Source organism: Apostichopus japonicus, chromosome 8 (assembly GCF_037975245.1).
Source record: "Apostichopus japonicus isolate 1M-3 chromosome 8, ASM3797524v1, whole genome shotgun sequence".
Lineage (NCBI taxonomy): Eukaryota > Metazoa > Echinodermata > Holothuroidea > Aspidochirotida > Stichopodidae > Apostichopus > Apostichopus japonicus.
In genome coordinates this window covers 23,171,045-23,185,726 of record NC_092568.1, presented here as the reverse complement: position 1 = coordinate 23,185,726, position 14,682 = coordinate 23,171,045, and the positions used below count along the sequence as shown (strand labels likewise).

The 14,682-nt window shown below is 37.2% G+C and overlaps 1 protein-coding gene across 2 annotated transcripts in view; it reads right to left on the bottom strand.

Annotated features, from left to right (window-relative positions):
- The window catches only part of LOC139971133 (vam6/Vps39-like protein), a 52,100-nt gene that overhangs the window by 24,550 nt on the left and 12,868 nt on the right, over positions 1 to 14,682 (bottom strand). Inside the window, exons 11-18 of one of the 2 annotated variants that reach the window (XM_071977349.1) lie at positions 11,974 to 12,257; positions 10,674 to 10,815; positions 9,193 to 9,353; positions 8,635 to 8,854; positions 8,223 to 8,351; positions 7,668 to 7,816; positions 6,495 to 6,641; positions 5,821 to 5,955 (exon numbers count right to left, since the gene is read on the bottom strand). In XM_071977349.1, coding sequence (XP_071833450.1) covers positions 5,821 to 5,955; positions 6,495 to 6,641; positions 7,668 to 7,816; positions 8,223 to 8,351; positions 8,635 to 8,854; positions 9,193 to 9,353; positions 10,674 to 10,815; positions 11,974 to 12,257 — 1,367 coding nt within the window. The remainder of the gene's footprint in view (positions 1 to 5,820; positions 5,956 to 6,494; positions 6,642 to 7,667; positions 7,817 to 8,222; positions 8,352 to 8,634; positions 8,855 to 9,192; positions 9,354 to 10,673; positions 10,816 to 11,973; positions 12,258 to 14,682) is intronic. The other variant, XM_071977350.1, reaches the window with a different exon arrangement.

The window sequence follows — 14,682 nt, the reverse complement described above, 5'->3', positions numbered from 1 at the left end:
TATCCAACTAGTTTTACCGTGGTAGTGTTGTAACTTGAAATTTACAGTCCTTGATGTTTTGATGGGGATACTGGAACATGGGGTAGGACATTTTCAGATGAGGGAAAGTGGGAGCGAGGGGGGGGGGGGGTGGGAGGGGAGAAAATGCTGAAACCAATTCCACTCAACATATCCTAGTCTGTATTCTGCACTTAGAAATGAAAATGTGCCCAAGAAAAGTGTTGAATAGCAATAGTGCCGCTCATGTTTATCTGCATGTTATCAAGATTTATTTTTTTATTCACTTCATCTTTGAAATGTTTTCCGTTTCAGTAAAGGACTAGCAGCAAACACATCACCTCAGAGATTAATAAACATGGTCACCTCTGTGTACAAGCAGCTAGTGCTTAGTGAATGATCACAATTTAGCATACTCCATTAAATGGAGTCTAAACTGTGTGGGGCCCGAGAAGGAAAAGTTCACAATCCAAAATTGAAACAGATCTATCCGTATACAAATGAAAACTGGCAGTGTTTCACGCATTTAGATGTAGAGTGATATTTGTGTTTTAACAAATCGTCAGTGAATCTAATGCAAGTCTAGATTCAAAATGCAATTCCAGTCTAATAGCAAATTGAAAGGGATTTACTTCTACTTTGATCAGAAATTGATTGAAATAACAAATTTCACTTTTCTCACATCCCTAGAGGAGGGCCTTCATGGGATACAGAATTTAGTCTTCAGCAGTACACATTAAACCAAAACTAATGCATGGTATTAAACAGCGCTGTACCAAAATATGAGCCGATAGTTTCCTTCCAATTCTTTACCAGAACTGTATCCCAGGACTTAATTATCAAAGAAGTACTTTGAAGATAAGGTACGTTAATGGAATTATTGAAAAAAGTGACCAAATTATTGTTGGTGCAATTTACCTGAAAAGTGTATGGTGTTAATAATCATTCATCACAACCCACACAACATGTTACTGTAGCACTAACATAATGGTGGAAAACCGGAATTGGTTAAACCACACTGATGTGAGCATTCCTAAAGTTCATCGGCACACCCTGGGTAACGATTTAGTCAACATGTTTAATGACGTGATTTTGTTTACTATTAAATATGTGATAAGCACTATTAGGTCAAATTCTTCCGAGTAATTCACTTCAAGGAGACTGTTTACAATGACGACCATGATAAACAGAATTCATAAATGCAAACATGCAAACATGTGATATCCCACCCTAATGGGATAAATTGTGAACTAGATATATCATGTATTAAAATGATCCACATGTAATAGATCTACAGTAATGATATTTCGACAACATCAAACAGTACTGTACTTTAACATTCCAGCGTTACTGTTAAAGCTACCATACATTTTGTGAATTCTTGCTATACCATACCCGACCATTAAAAGGCAATGCAAGTCCAGTCTGTGCTACTTTTGTTCACCAAAGTCAGACGGACACTGACTAAATTTAAATTGATAAATTTTTTTTGGGGGGCGGAGGGGGTTTGTATATAAAACAAAGTCCATACATATAAACTCTGTGGACACAACCTTTCCAGGAGTGGATTATTACAGACTGAGGCTTCTATTAGGTCGTTAATGCCGTAAAACATATCGCACATGCATACATACCGTCGACCAAATAAGCAAGTCAATATTAGATTTATGGAAGTTTATGGATATTTCACACTGAGCACACCTAAAGTTGTAATCTGCCCCAATGTAAATTATTCTACACATACCACAAAAAATATTTTTAACTGACAAGATTGTGGTTCATGAGTGACATCATTCCCCCCCCCTCCCCTTTATCACAATTGCCTGAGAAAAAAAAAAAATGTAGGGATGAGAACCTCAACTCATCTTTTGAAGCAGGAGGAAGGATAGAATGTCATTTTATTCCTCACAGAGCCTTCCAATAACAGAATAATAGAGTACAAACAATTTATACTTCAAAATTCATCCATCTAAACATTGCGTCTGAGCTCAAATTGATTCGGTTGTTTTTATAGTCAACAACGTCTGCCTCCTGGAGCCGTTCACCTGGCTGAATCATACCATTAATGGTATCTTTACCTTCGCGAATTTCATCCAAAAATGACAACATCTCCTGATGAGAAGAGAGTTTCGACAAGAAGAATAGGTTCTCGTCGGCCGTGAAGTCAATCGTTTTTGAGTTCAGACTGGAAGAAGGTTAAGGTAGCTGCTGCAGGGATCACTGTGAGCAATGCTTAGATGGAAGGACAAAGATTGGTAGTATATGACTTATTACATTCATTTCTCATTGGTAGAAAACTTGAGATGGTGATAAACAGGATGTATTGATCTTGTAATTGTTACAAACAAATTATTAATAACAGAACACCTTTTGGGTTATATCAACAAACCACATTCCCCATGCTTTACCGTGTAAGGGCAGTAGCATGACCAATAAAGAGTTGGGGGGGGGGATTTCATGGGGTACCCTCAAATAATTTGGGAACCAAATTATATTTAATTTGGGAACCAAATTATATTTTTGTTTACCCTCCAAATGGAATTTATAATCCTAAACAAAATCCACATTTGAACGAATCATGCTTATTACCAGTGGATTCATTTGAACAATTGAAACAAGTTTTCGCAAAGAATATTTTGTCTGCTACCTCTCTGTTCCAAACTGTGGACTACAATAAGTAGAATACCTGGCCAAAAAAACCCCCCAAAACCATAAAAAAAACGGTTAAACCACCGACGTCCCCATCGCCGAAATGGACGGTGTAGCAAATTAGTTGAACCGATTAGGCCACAGAATTGTGTCTATCAGGAAGACTTACTCTGAGAAAACAGCACCTACAGGGAAGAATTTATCCAGTATCACATAGCAAAATGCTATACAATAGGTCATGTTGCTATAAAAGTGTAAAGATGTATAGCAGTTTTGTACACAGGAACTATATTAGTATTCAATGGGAGGAAAAATTCAGAGTCTTTGAAAATGCAACACAAAATTTTGAACACTACATTATTCTGTGTCCTAAATGTTGAAAAATTTGGGCATTCTTTATCAAATTCCATACAAGACAAGGAGTTAATACTTCTTTCCCAAGCTTAGTTTTTTGCACACAGGTTTGTCTCCAATGTTGAGGGAGCCATGGTGAATATGTAAAATGTGATTTTCAAACCCAGGCAGCATAGTTCTTTGTATTCTTGGACAGTAGATGTAACTGTAAATAAATCTATATTTCCCTACTTGGTTTACCATATTTACATCGAAGGAAGGCATCATACACACAAACATTTATACACCATCATGAACGCGTAAGTTTAAGATTGTAGTCGAAATCAAGGTGCAAAAATTGAATTGTGTTCAACTTCAACCCCTCTGGCCCTTTAGACATCCAATCATTTTCCTATGAGTGTCTTGAACAGATGCACAATACCTGTTCACATGCCGTAACCGCAGATGTCCCACCCCCCCCATCCCCCCATGCTGATCATATGATATCCTTCCCACAAACAGTCTACCAATTTCATAGAGTGAATGCCCTGCCTACTGCTTGAGCCAATCCCTTTATTTATTTATTATATTTATCTTCTTTATTTTCTTCTAAGGGTAGGAGTCAGAACCTTTAGAGAACATTGCATGCCATGTGACTGAAGATCACACACAATTTCATTTAGCCATCATCAGCACTTCCAAATATTTACATACAACAGATCACTGTCTTGTAACACAATAATACAGAAGCTGACATAACATTTTCACTATACACACAGCCATATATATTCCATAAATAGCACATAATATATACAAATCTTTCATTGAGTCCAAAAAAAACCCTGTAACATATTTCATACACCTACAGCCGTGCACGTTCTTTCATCTTTTTAATCGGATGCCGAAATATCCGACACCAGACATTTTAATAACTATTCATACATAGAAAAAGCCATAGTCATGATACTTAATCCTTCATCCGTGCTGACTTATGTTGGTACTGATAAATGTGTACTGTGTAACAACAACACAGCTTCCCATTTCACATATATATGACTGCTCCACAAGTAATAGTCTTAAGACAGCTCATTAAAATGCTCGTTGCTACGGGAGCTGCTCATAGCAACAGAACAACAACGGAAGTTGGCGCCTACAGGGGTTGATGGATTATCGCAGATATGAGAATGATGATGTGTTTTGAGGCATGAGCTTGCAAGTAATGAGGTGAAAAAAGTACCCTTTGACTTCTTAATAACATACGGACCACCCTTAAATAATTGATAACCTTAAATGATTGATAATATAAAATGTAATCAGATGGGACCTGATGATACTCAAGGTGAGGAAGACTTCCAGTGTCAAAGCCAGTTCCTCCCTGGGGATGGGTGATTGGGGGGGTGGGGGGTGGGTGAGGGGGAAGTGGTAGAAACTATCTTGATATTTTCTACATCTTGAAGCAATAGTGTTACTGTCCCAGTACCCATAATTAACCTATTTATTTCACACATATCAGCAGAATGAAACTATTCCAGAAAATCAGTCAAATATAGAGATGCATTTAAGGACACACTCATGAGCATAGGTTAACCTCCAGGACCTATTCTAACGTGTGGTGTCCTAATGAGGGACGAATGTCGTATTCATAGTAGAACAGAATATAATGTGATGGTCATTCGTGAAGCTGTGCCACGAGTAGGATTTTACTTGATAAAAGTGACTGGTTAGAGGAGTGGGGTTTTATCAAGCCCGGCTGGTTCAAAATGGCCGGTAAAACACGGTTTAAGGTGCCATTTAAAAAATTTACAGTCATGATTCAAACCAACAACCAAACTCTTAAAACTGTTGCATATTTAACAATCTGATAAAAATCCGGCTTTCCAAGGGCATTGTTTGACATTTGTTTACTGTCTGGCCATGAGGTTCCAGCTGATATTATGAAATGTCATGAAAACACATGTAATATTTTCATACCAAACATTTTTTTAGTTTTCCACTTAGGTAATGAAAACATCAATACTAATTAAATTATTACCCAGGAACCAAACAGACTTCGGAGGACACAGCAGATAAAAGATACTGGCGAGCTGGACGTGATGAAAGGAAGATTCAGCCAAAATTTCACAGGACACTTAGCGGATTACAGGATGAAGGTGAAGGTTAGCTAGACGAAAACGGCCGGCGTCAACTTCACGAAATGAAGGACTTACAAAAGTTGAAATTTTATGGGGGACGCTTATATACCGTATGACAAAACAATTTTATTTTAATGAAAATCTTTGCAAAAGCATTCATGGTTTATGCAACTTGAATTTCATTTCCCACTGGATTCCCTCCGCAAGTTTTACAATAGTGCAGGATGACTGAAACAATGGAAGTAAAGACATGCTCTGTTGTCAAAATGACTCTTCAAAGTCACCATGCAGTATACAATCAGAATTGTTTTGGGAATATTGATCTTACAAGTTATCTCACAGGGTTTAGTTTTCCTGGGAGGATTTTGGATGAAGCTAGAACTTAAAAAAAAGTTGAAATTTAATTATAAGAGACGCTTATGATTAAACAATTGAACATTTCAAGCGTGAATTAAAAACTCACCTCTTTTACGAAAGCATTTTATTTAGACATGTCTTGACTGTATGAAATTTTGGTACCGTTTGTACTAAATATTATTATTATTTTTTTGTACAGCGCCACTGAATGCACTTTTTCTTTGTAGATATCGTGAGCTTTTTAAGTTAATAAACATAAACTTGGGAACGTAATTCGAAACTGCAAGAAAGAAGCATTTGGGAAGAATGACGCCCCTGAGCGATTACATGCACTGTGATCTTTAATTCTTACCTGAAGATTCTCTGCGTAGAATAAACTCTTAGACACTTGAGCTGCTCTCCTCTGCTTTGCCTTGATTTCAAGAACTTTTCCCAGGAATTTATGGACGTGGTCAACTTTTATGTCTCCTGGAAGACACTCAAAGGCCTAAATTTGCAACAAATTAACAGATATATGACTGGATTAATTTCATGTAATCCAGCCAATGACGAAAAACCAATGAATGTTATCCTTTAATTTAATATGGAACCTTCTTTGGTATAGCATAATTTCGAAATGAGACAACTATTCTTGAAAGTTTAGGCATCAATCACCCATGCAGCTGTTGTATTGTCTTAAAAAAAAAAAAAAACCCTGTAAAGTTCATCAATTTTCTCCTTGCCTCATCAACCATTAATCTGAGTGAAACCAAAACATTGTTAAGTATTTTGAAAGAATATCTTTCAGATGAAACATCCTGTCTTTCTCAGGTTATAAAAAAATTGTAGAAATATCAAATCTTTGTGATATGATACTCTAAATCCTTCTCAGCTCCAAGTAGTTTCCTGCATACTTCAAACAAGCCACCTGCCTGACAATCCTATTTTACATCTTTAATAAACTATCCTCCAGGGTGTAAACTTGATCTACAGTGTGATACCGCCAAGGCAAACCTAAACATAAGCATAGGTTGTTCAAGCTTTTACCTTAGCAGTGTCAATTTTGTCAAAGTGTTTTTCAAGGATTTTCAAGGCCTCTCCAACATTTTTCTCTGGCTCTGCTACGCTTGTTTGAGATCGGAAAGACTGTGAATCTGGTGGGTCCAAGTAGGTTTGAAACAGCTTAAAATAAACCTGTTCGAAGTAGAAAGTATTTGGAAAATTAATAATAATCCCCAGCAAGAGGTAAGAAATGATAAGAAAATGTTCTGTATGAATTATCCCAGATTTTCCGACGGATGTGACATATAGGTTTTTAAGGGTAATGTCAATATTTAGGTTTAAAGGGTATTGTCAATATTTAGGTTTTAAAGGTATTATCAATATTTAGGTTTTAAAGGGTATTGTCAATATTTAGGTTTTAAAGGTATTATCAATATTTTCTTGACACAAATGGAAAACAGACAGAGTTCCTAGTTTTGTAAATAGTTTCGCAAATATTTTTAAGACTTTAAAAGTAGGTAGAGTGGATATGTAAATGTAAGGAAGTATGGAAACAGCCAATCGGGACAAATTTTGCTATGCTAGTACCATGCAATGTAAAATACTTATATGTTACACTTTAAAGGACTTGTAGTGGCAAAATGCACCGTTATGAACATTTATCTACTAGAAAGAGGATATTCATACTGCCCATACTAACCCTACAAGTGATATAAGTGTCAGATAAAAGGACCAAATATATCTAAAACAAAAAAAAAACTTATCTGTTACACTTTAAAGGACTTGTAGTGGCAAAATGCACCGTAATGAACATTTATCTACTAGAAAGAGGATATTCATACTGCCCATACTAACCCTACAAGTGATATAAGTGTCAGATAAAAGGACCAAATATATCTAAAACATAAAAAAAACTTGTCCCAACTGAAAGTGGCAAGTAAGAAAAATGAGTTTTCAGTTTTGCATATCTCTCCACACTGTCTCAACATTGTGAATATTCGAAGTAGCTACTAGTGCCACCCAACACCCAATTATCCACACCCTCGCTAGGAAATGTGCTTGTTTGTGAAGGAGGTATGTTTAGGAAGTGTGATCTTTTCTTTAAAATGGAAATCCACTTTCTATTAGATGATTAAGGATTAAAAATGTACTTAACTATTAAACAAGAAGGGTTAAAAAAAAAAAGGACAGGAAGATAAATATTCTATTGTTTCTGACCTCTTTACTGTCTTCACATTTAGGGTTGTAATGTCGTTCACAGTAGGCCTCTGCTAGACTGGCACTTTTAAGGAGGTGTGCATAGATCGCCAATGCCTGCTCGTGCCTCCCAGCTCGCCCAGACAATAGAGCTCTTTCTTCAAAGAATGCTGTAGAGGTATTTTAGAGCATATTACACAACATCTTGTCACGTTTTACTCAAATCTGAACGAGCTTTCCCTTCAAGAATACTTTGTAGGTAAGCATTAAAAAAAGGGAAGTTGGGAAACAGCCTGGGATATTGATAAAGTAATTACACTTTGTATAGTTCCTATGCCATCAGTTGGCACCTTTCGGGTGTGAAATTCTACAATGTAACGATACTACCATTATTATTTCAATACAGTTTAGTCTCAGTTTATCAGGTAAACAACCAACTTACAACTTTCAAATGTTTTACAAAGTCTAAAGTGGCGATTCAATGTGTTTTCAATTTGATAACTTTGCAATATCTGAAATTGATAACAAATTCTCCAATGTCATTACATATTTTACCAAACTAATCACCCATCTTACCATTTTTAGGGAAAAATGCTAACAGCTTTTTAGGTGCATAATTCACAGATGTTTCCAAGAAGCCCAGCAGCTTTTTTCTTAAGGCACCTAACTCTCCAGGTTCTGAGCCAGCTCTTGTGAAACTTTGCCCTGTCAAAAAGCACAAGAAAAAAAGTAAAAACTCAAAATTCTTCAAGTGATACCATTCTGCTTTCCAAAAACATTGCAGACCTTTTCTTAAAGCAAGATTAATGAATTAACTGTCGTATACTACAAACAAGTCGGTAATAGCGTTTCTCTAATCAGTTCAAAGATCTGTTGTGACTATATCCTACGAAATAATATCTCATCATTATTAACGATATATAAGAAAAGAAAAAAAAAAGAAACGAGCACTGTATATCTCCAGCAAACTGTTGAGAAATGAGACGACTACCTTCCGGGAGGGTTTTTTCAAATTCCGGCATCAGCTTCTCAATCTCTTCTCGATACATTTGGATTAGCTGATTGTGAAAGGCCTCCGTCTCGTCGCCACAGTTTAGGATGATGTGTTCCAGATATGGGATGACCAGCTTTGGGGCGGCTCGACTCAGGTAGTCCAAGACTTTCCTTCTGTCTAATTGAAGTACTTCTAAGTTATCTTCAGTAAATATCTGTGACACAGCAAAGATTTGCAATATTTATACATAAGTGTACTGGAAGAAAGAAATCTCATAACTTTCATTAACTTACTAAAGTTACACTACACTGATATATCTGGAGCATATTTTCCCTTGGAATCTCGCCTATCAAATATGCAGACGTTTTAATTTGTGAAATATTTGTTTATGACTTATTCATATTCATAATTATTCACAGTTCATCAACCCGATCTGTCAATCTCTTATTAAGTGCTTTCACGAATCAAAAGAACATGAGCAACCATCAAGTTGTTTTAAAATTATTATTAGTTGGTACTTTAAGTACATAATATAGAAAACATTGTACCCACCTTAAGCCCATCCTCTGGATGAGCAGATAGCACCCACGTTGCATATTCAAATATGAGGTCAGCTTGATTAGCTCCTAGCTTCTGTAGGTACTGTACCGTTCTTTCATGACCCCTCAGCGGACTCGATACCTTCTGAGACTGTCGTAATAATAAGTCAAGTGCTGCCACGGACAGGAAAGAGGGAGACATTCTTTCACATCGATCGCTTCAAGTGATAATTCAAGCCTCTGTGTGTTCTTCATGTTTGTGAATGTAAACAAGATCCTGAATGTTCTGGTAATATATTCTCTGTGTCTGGCTGCTTATTTCAATTTTTTTAAAAATCAATACACTTCATTTACCTTTTAAATTATTATAAATATTTGTCGCATTTGTTAAACAGCCCAAGGTGGCAATACAGACCTGAATCACAAGACATATGACCATTATTCAACATGAAAGGCATCTCTGCTTCTTCTCATACTAATAGAGAAGTACTTTTAAACTTATCACAAGAAACAGATAAGGGAATTTCAAAACTTCCCAACTGACAGATAGAAAAAGTTAAGGCATTAACTGTTTGTCTCTCGAGGTTAAACAATATACTCAAAGTTCAAAATGTCGTAAGAAACAGAGACTGGTGAGCCGAAAATTAGGAATCAGAAATAGACACTCCCGACCACTCTCTGGTCTCCCGTGATAGAAACATAATTTTAAAAAAAGGGGGGAAGGGGTCTACAAGTGGAAATATTTGCTGCAATGAATCAATGAATATTTAAAGAGTATTTATTAACCCTTGTTTTGAAGTAGAAGCAAACTCAACCATCTTCTATAGATTAAATGATAAATGTTAATATAATAATTTAATGCTAACGAACTCCTCGACGAAGATAAGAAAGTGTCTTGCTCTGTATGGTTCAGTACGTTGTTAGATAATATGATAGAACTGCTGATGATGAACAACTCCTTCATGAAGATGATTGTCTTGCTCTGTTTGGGTCAATGCGCTGGTTTAACAGCAGCTGTGTCACTGTGCTGCCTTTATGCAATTCATGTGATGTCATAGCGACACTATAAGGTAAAACATATTTCACTTTTCTTTTGTCTCTCTTTTGTCATATTTTCAAGGTGAATTTAACCAGTATCGATACGACAAACAAGACCTGACAAATCTTAGGTTGCATTAAATGCTTTAGGCATGGCTTTCAGAATGAGCATTTAGCAATTAAAAAACCCATTACCCAAACAAGGAAATTAAAACTGTAAAAAAGGGTAAAATGAAAGAAACACAACAAAAACACTAGAGGCTCAATGATGCCATGTTTAGACTTGATCAAGTATAGAGTTTGTCATTCAAACTACGACATCTTTCACATGGCATAATATTTTGCTTATCTCTTTGGGGAAGTTGTTCCTTACTATAGCGTTTCCATCATATCGATGGAGGATGATGGTTTTGGGTTTGCTTCTCCCTTGACTTACTTTTCTAAAAAACTCATTACCTTCTTTGTGTTTTTCCTTCTTGTTGTATAAAATGATTAGCTCGCTATATTTCTGATGTTTCTTTAGGACCCTCTCGCTCTCTTCAAAGTGACATTTATTGTCCTTTAGTCTCAGCAGGGAGGCAACTAAAGCATCGTTGGTCTAAACAAAGAAAAAATAGTAAAGTTTGACAGACTTGAGGTACCTCTAATAAATAGTAAAAAAAATCAAAACAAAAATAACCACAGCTAGAACTGATTTATCTGGCATTGCACAGCAAAATGACTGTACAAGTAGAAAGAAGTGTCGCATTTTTTTTCTTCTAAAAAATAATTATTAATTTTGCATGTGTTACAAAAAGATTATCGACAAATCTCAAATTGCCTTGCAAAACCTATATGCTATTCTACCCTGTTTATGCAAGCAATGATAAATATGTATGAACAAGACACAAAACTAACCACATTTATTTTTCAACGCAGTATTACAATTACTAAATCTTTCAATAGCTTCTTACGGAAGGTAACAGAGTGGTATCAATAATTGGTACTTGCTGCTTTGACAAAGGCGATCCGTCAGCATAAGGCATGACATCATAAAACACAAGCACCCCCCCACCCCACCCCCCTCCAACAAGCAGCTAAAGGTAACACTTAAGCAGTGTGGTGTCTATTACAATGCTTGGTTACTACTTACCTGAAGGTTACACTTAAGCAGTGTGGTGTCTATTACAATGAGTTTCATTACTAGTTACCTGGAGGTAACACTTAAGCAGTGTGGTGTCTATGACAATGCTTCATTACTACTTTCCTGAAGGTAACACTTAAGCAGTGTGGTGTCTATTACAATGAGTTTCATTACTACTTACCTGTAGGTAACACTTAAGCAGTGTGGTGTCTATTACAATGCTTGGTTACTACTTACCTGAAGGTAACACTTAAGCAATGTGGTGTCTATGACAATGCTTGGTTACTACTTACCTGAAGGTTACACTTAAGCAGTGTGGTGTCTATTACAATGAGTTTCATTACTAGTTACCTGGAGGTAACACTTAAGCAGTGTGGTGTCTATTACAATGCTTGGTTACTACTTACCTGAAGGTAACACTTCAGCAGTGTGGTGTCTATTACAATGCTTTATTTCTACTTACCTGTAGGTAACACTTAAGCAGTGTGGTGTCTATTACAATGCTTGGTTACTACTTACCTGAAGGTAACACTTCAGCAGTGTGGTGTCTATTACAATGCTTGGTTACTACTTACCTGAAGGTAACACTTCAGCAGTGTGGTGTCTATTACAATGAGCTTCATTACTACCTACCTGAAGGTAACACTTAAGCAGTGTGGTGTCTATTATTTGTGCTCTTTGCTTTGATGATGATGTGGTGGTGGATCCCTCCACGATGCTAGAGAGCTGAGACATGTCTGCAGTCGGGTCTTTGGACAACAGGTCCTGTCTCTTCTGAGTCAGGTACTCAATCAGAGCGGTTAAGCCCTTCTCTAACTTGGCTCCCATTAACTCTGTGGGTGTGCTAGGGTATTCTATCTTATTTCGATAGTCTCCCGGTAGTAAATCAGGGAACAGGCCAATAACTTGGGCAGGATCTGAAAGGTGAAATAAGTAAAGTAATTCTCAAGTATATAACTTCCTTTATGCAAATTTGTTTACATGCTGTCATTCCTTGGACTGTCGGTATCTTCAAAAAAGTAGCATTTGCCACTTTTATTCCAACAGATGTTTATTCTGATAGCGTTTAAACTGCACATATATATATATATATATATATATATATATATAAATGTCGTTGCTTTAATTGCTTTATAGAAACAAAAAACTAAATATTTCTTCATACCAGCAAATATTCCATGCTCATATGCATTTTCAATTTAAGAACACCACATGCATTCTACAATCTTTCACAAATACATTATGACAATGAAAACGATTGAATGATGGTTGTAACGTTTCTACTTTACTTCAATTTACACACATATCACTCACTCCCCAGCCTCGATTATAAGTTACACTACAAACCTGGTCTACAAAGATTCTTACAGGGTTCTGCCCAGGGTGGATTGAGTGCCGGCAGGACTATCTAAGCGGAGCGCCACCATCGGTTGGCGTGGAGCGTACAAGAAAATTTTGGATTTTGGAAACCCCCCAGATGGCCGGAAACGGCCCTTCCCGAGTATTCTGAGCCACATGTAGACAGCTTTGAAATGAGGTCTCAAGTCTGGAATTTTTCATAATTTATGAAAAAAGTTAGGACAAATATCTGGAGCACCAGAGTACAGACCAGCCGGTGGTGCCTATGAAATAAATAATTCAGGCTGAGATGATAATTTTAGATGGACAGTGAGTGAGAGTCCACTCCCAATGATATTGTTTCCATGTTCTTGTAGAAAACGTCAACTCCGCAAAATACAATTAATTGTGATTTTGTAGTTACGTGAGATCCGTTATAACCGCCGAGGTGGTTTAGGCTATTTGCTATACACTTAACTATGGTAGGATATTATTTTTTCGGTATTTTTGGAAATGCTAGAAAATACTTTCTTTTCCCCCCGCGTAACACCAGATGTGGTCTTACGGTGTATTCATAAATGGATGCACTAGAGCCTTGTTTACATGACATTAGTTGCATTTAGTACGATATGCAAGTTTGGCGTGAATTTTTCGAAAGTGGTTTGCTCGATCTTTCGCAAAATTTGAAAGGTGTAGCCTACCACCTTTCCGTACACAATTGGTACACAATTGATTTTCAGTTGTTTTTTTTTCTCTATACGGTCAAGTGAATAAGTTGTACATTGAGTATAAACTCATCGCGAATGCAAAAAACGATGCGGGGATTTCCAGCAGACAAATGTTTTCGTTGCGGGATTACTGAGTCAGTTGAAGGGACCCCCGCACCTTAGTGGGAGCACTGAACTGAAGTCAAATTCATACGAAAGAAAACGTTTACTAACCAACATACAATACAAATATATAAGAACGTGGAATGGCAATATTGTTCAAAACATTTCCCGCGAGGCTGATTTATTACAGCAATCTTCCCGCGCTGGGCCGTGGGTGTCCGTGTGACACGTATACCCTGAAGCTTGCGAAATAGCCATTGTAAGTGGGTTGGGGACACATCATTACTCGTTGGTATTGTGACTAAAATTGCGAGCACGCTCTCTGAACATTTTCCTTTTGTTTCTGAAACTTTTCTTATGAAATTTTACTTTTTTTTATAGATGTACTTATTTGTCCTTTGTGTTTTTTTTTTAGTTTTTCGTCCCGTTTTTTTTTCGATTTTTTTTTTTTTGTCCGATTTTTTTTTTTCGCCAGCCGGGCTGGATTTCCCGCGAGCATCGCGGATTTCCCGCGAACCTGGTTCGGACTATTCGCAAGGTTTTCCAGCCCTTGTCACTCGTGCCTAATGCAATATGAAGTAAATTTACCCGCTACGAAGGTTAACGGCCGTATGTGTACTAGCTAGCTGGATAGTGCCTGTGTCTCGCGCGATAAAAATAGATATAAATGAAACTATCAAAAGTACGATCGGGAGTTGGAAACGGAAAACAGTCATGGTCTGGAATGCGGAACTCTAAGTATGACACTGTGATGTGTTGGATATTTTGAACAGTTATGAACTGGATGTCCCCTAGTCTCAAACAGATTGTTTCTGTACGTTCGACCCTCCGGCTATGGAGCTGTTTTTTGGAGTTCCTATCGAAAATAAGTGCCGGTCGGAAAAGTCACTCAGGCAGATTGTGGCGGTCGGTAATTCAGCATGCTGGTCGGGCCCGACCGGCGCCGACCGGCAGCAGCAGAACCCTGTTCTTATAAGAGATAACCAAAATAAAATAAAACTGTTAGCAAACTGCTTATCCAGTAGAGAGCCTGTGTAATAGAATGTGTAAAAGTTAGTTGGCCTGACGTTTCGATCCTAGCAGGATCTTCTTCAGAGGCTAAATGACAAGTAACAGTATGAGTAGACAAGGGATGGAGAGAAGAAAGCAACAAGGGAAGAGGAGAGGTAGGAAA